Here is a 5,940-nt window from a genome sequence, read left to right as displayed (position 1 = left end):
CGTTCTCCAAGTTCAAACCCGCCGACCTCTCGGCGAACCAAGCCAAGATCTACTCCGTGTGGAAGTTGTCACGAAGCACTTCAAGAGCAACTTGGCCTCCGTGCACTGCGCCGATGTGACCATGCCGTCGAGATCCACCTCGGGCCGCGGAGGCATTTTCTACCATCTCGAACCACTTATTAGCGACGTGGCAGCAGACGCCTCTGGGTCGTGAGCGTCGGGTCTGCCAGCTCAAGTTCTGCCAGCTCAAGATCGTGACATTTGCCAAGATTCTGCGCAAAACTAGTGCGGCCTCTAGGATAACGTGTAGCGTTAATAAATACAAGTCATTTCATGTTTCTTATAGCACCAAGTCGTGCACAGCATGCCATATCTGCGCAAGTGTGACCTCCATGGCGCACCCAGGACCTTGTTGAATATTAGCCAATCACCATGCGGGAAAAAGGGTTATGCCCAGATTCCGACTTTTTCTCGTTATAGCTCAATAAAAATCGCTGTCTCACAAAGCGTCTGAGATTGCATCTGAGATGCCCTCAAAGTCTCATGAGACGAAAAACACAAGAGACACCAATTGTGAGAGCAAATGTGTACGAGATCTGTCGAGACCTGTGCGAGATTTGAATGCATCTGAGATGGCTTAGCGGTCGACCTGAGATTTTGATGAAATTTTGATGAAAATGCATTTTTGGTAGCCATCCAGTTATGCTCAAACACGTAATTTGCCGTCGCCGCCACGCGTTGGAACCGTGCTGGTGTCTTAGAACGGGTCGACGCCGCTCTTGGTCGCGTCGCAGAACGGCCACCACGCAGTTGTATCGGCGTTGCTCGCGGCGCACGCGATCGTCGACCGTTGCATGAACGTACGGCGCTGGATACATTGAAACTTTGCACACAGCACGGTACTAGAACGGAGCGACACCGCTCTTGGCCGCCGCCCAAAACGGCCACGGCGCCGTCGTCACGACACTCGTGGCAGCGCAAGCGGCGGTGAACCAAGCGAGAAATGTACGTGCTCTCTTGTTGCGATGGCCTCATGCATGTCTAGAATGGAGCGACACCCCTTTGGCTCGCCACCAAGAATGGCCATGATACCATTGTCGCCGACCTGCTCACCGCCCATGCGGCCGTGAATCAAGCTCGCAACGTAAGACGCCGACGTCGACGATGCATGCAACGTACGGGGTCTAGGACGGGGCGACCGCTCTCTTGGCGGCGTCTCAAAACGGCCACGACGCCATTGTAGCGATGCTCCTTGCGGCCCACGCATCGGTCAACCAAGGCGCGAGCGTAGAGAATACCCTTCGTTGGAAAGGATGTCGCGCCATGTGTGTCCTTGTAGGATGGTGACACGCCCCTTCTCGGCGCGTCGCGCAATGGGCATCACGAGATCGTTGCTCAGCTCATTGACGCGGGCGCCGACGTCGATCAGGGCCTTCGAGAATGCTTTCCGTCCCAGGACCAGCTTCTCATGGTACTTGCCTACTGTAGCCGAGATAGAACGCTGCAATTGTCTTGTGCATAGCCCGGCGCGACGCCGCTGTTGGTGGCCGCACTGTTCGGCCACGAAGACGTTGCCAGAGTTTTGCTCTCTGCCCGCGCCAACGTACATGCGACCGACGTGGTACGATGCTGGTACCACCGCAACGTTTATCGTCGTGGGCGGTGTAGAAAGGCCAGACAGCGCTGACGGTAGCCATGCGCGGCGGTCACTTGACCATCGTCGGTCTCCTCCTCGACGCAGGCGCCCACGCAGACGTACGTTCGATCACTGCACGCTTGGTCGTGTAGCTGCCATGGTGTAGGGCATCGACCTCGCGCGCCTCGAGGAAGCGTACGACGCGCGTGCCTCGGAGCTTTTGGCCGCGGTCGTCGCTGGGGATGTCGTGCGCGCGAGTATGCTCGTGGAAGAGAGTGTGAGCCCCAACATCACCACCGAGGTACGACGATTTCTACGCGCCGTCTCGGCCGACGATGTCAATTGCGTAGAGTGGCGACAGCAAGTGGCAAAAAATGTATTTGGAAGAGATCGAAATGGAAAAGTGTCCTCTGGATGGAGCCTAAAAGATCCCCCGGGTGCAGCTTACGCGGCGCTGATCGATGCGTTTGGTAGCTTCTTCTTGCAGCGGCGGCAGAGCGCATCGAGAGCTCCGTTGCGGGTCTTGCACATCCGACACGCCACGTAACTCATCGCCTCGGATGGACCAATTAACTAATGGACCACCATGAGATGGTGAGAACCACTGGATCGTTCGTACCACTGGGATCTCGATCTTGGCTGCAATCGGCGCCTCCGGTGTTGGGTCGACCTCGGGCTCGGCGACCGGCTCTCGACCAACAAGAGCCTTTTCCTGCAGCAACAAACGGTCGATGATCGCAATGGCGGTCGGGCGCTTCGTCGGGTCGAACGACAAGCAGTCGTCAACGAGCGCCTTGAACCACGGCGCGCAGTTGGAGCTCACCGACGGACGCAACCGGCCGCTGCAAACGCCGGCGGTAATGTCGTTGCGGGTCATGCCTGCATACGGCACCTGGAGCGTCTCGAGCTCGGTCAAAATGACGCCAAACGAGTAAATGTCGGCCGCATAGTTGTACGAGCCGCTCTCCCCAAACACCTCGGGCGCGGTCCACGCACACGTACCAGCCCCAACCGTCATGTTGGGGTCAATTTCCCTCGTGAGGCCAAAGTCGGCCACCTTGATGTAGTTTGTGGACGAGAGAAGCACGTTGCGGCTCTTGAGGTCGCGGTGCATAAAGCCATTCCGGTGGAGGTCGGCCAAAGCGTTGGCAATGACCCACGCAATATCGAGCGTCGAGTACTCGACCTCTGTCGCTTCGCCCTTGCGCTTCTTGTCGAGGTATTGGCGGAGGTTGCCGCCGTCTATGTACTCGAGCACGAGCTTGGGGTTGTCACTGTACTGCCCCGAGACCGCTTTGAGCTGCAGCAAGTACGGCGAGTTGCACCTAGTACAATCCAAAATTGAGGTTCAGATTGAGACGGATGAAGAAGCATCGTACGTTTGCATGACGTTGATTTTGGCGCCGTCGCCAAGGAGGCTGTTGGCATCAATGTAGATCGCTGTCGCTGGCACCTAGGATCGTTCAAGTGCACGACTTCATCATGACGTAGTACATCGTCGGCGATTTGATGAGAGCTGCTGTAAATTTGGTGCGGGAACCGGCGATGACGCAGCTTGATCGCGAGCACCAGAGGCGTCTCGCCATCCTGAACACGCATGGGGAAGCATAGACACAAGCCGAAGTGTTATACCTTGTTGCAGGCGACCAATGACGCGTCGGAGCAGCCCAAGAGCATCTGAAGCAGCTGCGTGTGGCCATGGCGCACCGCAAGGTGCAGAAGACCGTCGCCAAACTACGAGCTTGGACGTGAGTGTGTGGACGTCAAACTCAATCTGAACACCTCGTTCGTGACGCGCGCATCAACGCCTTGATCCAAAAGTGCTTTGGTGGCAGCAACATGGCCCGCGACCACTGCTTGCACAAGCTCCATCTTCTTCTTCTCATTGACAGATCCTTGAGCTGGTGGCGTTGGTTGAGGCTACGAAAGAGCATAAATTCAACTTCATCCAAGCAAGCAATGGCGCGTACACCCGGGTTGGTGCTGATATACTCTTCCAGAAGACGGACAATAGTCGCGTGCCCACGCTGCGTGGCCATCGAGAGCGCCGTGTTGCCGTCCTAATCAGCAAGATAAATAATCTCAGCGGTGGGAAAACTCCATCTCGTACGGCATCGGTGGCTTGGAGGTTGGGGTGGTGACGCAGCAAGGCGCGAGTCGCATCGTCGTGGCCAAACTGAGCGGCCAGTAGAAGCGGCGTTGCACCCGCCTACTAGGAAATAAAGGACGTCGTCGCAGAGACTGGATCCTGTACCGAGATGTACTGGCCTTTATAACTGTAGCCGACTTGGAGACTCTGGTTCACGTTTGCGCCAGCGTCGAGAAGACGTTGCACAATATCGAGATGACCGGGTAGCGTCGCCATCATTAGTGGGGTGTCACCATCCTATGACACAACCTGTTGAATCAAAGACAGAATTTGAAACCTCTATCGGTGCAGCGTACGTACGTTCATAGCTTGGTTTACACGCGCCTTCGCCTTGAGTAGGACTTTCACAACTGATTTATGACCATACTCACACGCAATCGTCAGCGGCGTTCTCCCATCCTAGAGCACCAACAATAGCTTTAGACGAATGTACACTATCGCAACGAGCTAAAGGAGAGAGCGTACGTTCCAAGCTTGATCCACAGCTGCGCTGGCGCCGACGAGCGTCTTGACAACGATGTCGTGTCCGTTGAATGCAGCAATGTATAGCGGCGTCACTCCAGTCTACATCATCAACAACATATGAGGCCACATGCTGGAGATCGCAACGAGCAAAAGGAGTGAACGTCGTACGTTCATCGCTTGATCCACAGATGCGTTGGCGCCGAGAAGCGTCTTGACGACGATGTCGTGTCCGTTCTGTGCAGCAATAAAGAGCGGCGTCGCTCCATCCTGCATCAATGACGACATGTGAGACCACGTATTTCAGGGAGCAGTAAGTGAGGGAGAGAACGTCGTACGTTTTTAGCTTGATCCACAGCTGCGTTGGCGCCGAGGAGCGTCTTGACGACGACTTCATGTTCTTTCTCTGCAGCAATATACAGCGGCGTCGCTCCATCCTGCATCATCAACAACATATGAGGCCTAATGTTTGAGAGCGCAAAAGGAGAAAACGTACGTTTCTAGCTTGATCCACAGCTGCGTTGGCGTCGAGAAGCGTCTTGACAACGATGCCGTGTCCGTTGAATGCAGCAATATACAGTGGCGTCACTCCATCCTGCATCATCAACAACATGTGAGATCGAATGTTTTAGGAAGCAACGAGCGAAAGGAGAGAACGTCGTACGTTCATCGCTTGATCCACAGCTGCGTTGGCGCCGAGAAGCGTCTTGACGACGATGTCATGTCCGTTTTGTGCAGCAACAAACAGCGGCGTCGCTCCATCCTGCATCATCAACAACGTGTGAGACCACGTATCTCATAGAGCAATAAGCTGAGGGAGAGAACGCCGTACGATTTTAGCTCGATCCACAGCTGCGTTGGCGCCGAGGAGCGTCTTGACGACGATGTCGTGTCCTCTCTCTGCAGCAGCGTAGATCGGCGTCACTCCATTCTATACAATCGTACGTGTCTTGTTGACATCTCGCGTGGTCAACGCACCTCGTTGGTCCAGTGGACGTCAGCGCCTTCCTTGAGCAGGTGCTGGACGTCGTCGATGCGACCATAGAACGCAGCATGAAGCAGCTGAGGACCCTACACCTCAAATTTCGAATCCACCGCCGTCGACGTCGTCGTACCAACGTCATCACAATCGCCGGTCCAAAGAGCAAGTGCGGAGACTCGTATTCAGTCTCTCGAAACTTGAAGACCGTGAAGTTCGTGTATACAAAAAGTAAGCTTGGCGTACGGACGCTGGACACAGATGTTTTATACTGCTCTCTACTGTTTTATACTGTTTACAAACTATTGCAAACGATTGTGATGTGCAGGCCTCTGCAATCTTGGATTTTTTAGCCTCATCCAATCTTAAGCTTTTTCGTGCCTCATTTGGGCTCCGCCTTGGATCCCATTTGGAGCCGAAATGTATACAAACTTCAAGATATATTGAGAAGATGATTACGCAATCAATGAAAATACAGTCGCATTCCGCGGTGCGATTCGATGCGTGGCGCGTTGCATCGAGGTGACGGCTGCCTCCAGCTCCTTGTATTGCTTGGACTGCATCGGGACTTCCATTGCGTAGTTGGAGAGCGAGCGACGCGAGTCGCTTCTAGTGTTCTTGAGGATGGAGAAGTCGGCTTCCACCGAGTGGGTGGACGGAAGTAAGGTCGCAAGCCCCGCAGCAAACATCGAGAGGTTCGGATACACTGTCGAG

The 5,940-nt window shown here is 54.8% G+C and overlaps 2 protein-coding genes across 2 annotated transcripts; one reads left to right on the top strand and one right to left on the bottom strand.

Annotated features, from left to right (window-relative positions):
• Positions 1–702: 702 nt before the first annotated feature.
• On the top strand, positions 703–2,061 carry SPRG_13060 (hypothetical protein; the record flags this gene model as incomplete). The annotated part of the gene is made up of 10 exons (XM_012353935.1): positions 703–714; positions 762–860; positions 907–1,005; positions 1,046–1,144; positions 1,189–1,287; positions 1,340–1,471; positions 1,523–1,621; positions 1,669–1,755; positions 1,803–1,937; positions 1,987–2,061. The coding sequence occupies 10 exons, from the start codon at positions 703–705 to the stop codon at positions 2,059–2,061; spliced, it is 936 nt and encodes a 311-aa protein (XP_012209325.1).
• A 148-nt stretch (positions 2,062–2,209) lies between these two features.
• On the bottom strand, positions 2,210–5,371 carry SPRG_13059 (TKL protein kinase; the record flags this gene model as incomplete). Its single annotated transcript, XM_012353934.1, has 18 exons — positions 2,210–2,257; positions 2,307–2,936; positions 2,997–3,089; positions 3,131–3,223; positions 3,269–3,370; positions 3,419–3,556; positions 3,607–3,696; positions 3,747–3,845; positions 3,924–4,022; positions 4,086–4,184; positions 4,251–4,349; positions 4,419–4,517; positions 4,586–4,684; positions 4,744–4,842; positions 4,912–5,010; positions 5,080–5,178; positions 5,226–5,318; positions 5,363–5,371. 18 exons carry the CDS (start codon positions 5,369–5,371, stop codon positions 2,210–2,212), a joined length of 2,187 nt encoding a protein of 728 aa, XP_012209324.1.
• Between the last annotated feature and the right edge of the window lie 569 nt (positions 5,372–5,940).

This window comes from Saprolegnia parasitica (assembly GCF_000151545.1).
Source record: "Saprolegnia parasitica CBS 223.65 unplaced genomic scaffold supercont2.140, whole genome shotgun sequence".
NCBI classification, from domain to species: domain Eukaryota; phylum Oomycota; class Saprolegniomycetes; order Saprolegniales; family Saprolegniaceae; genus Saprolegnia; species Saprolegnia parasitica.
This window is presented reverse-complemented; position numbering and strand designations above follow the sequence as displayed.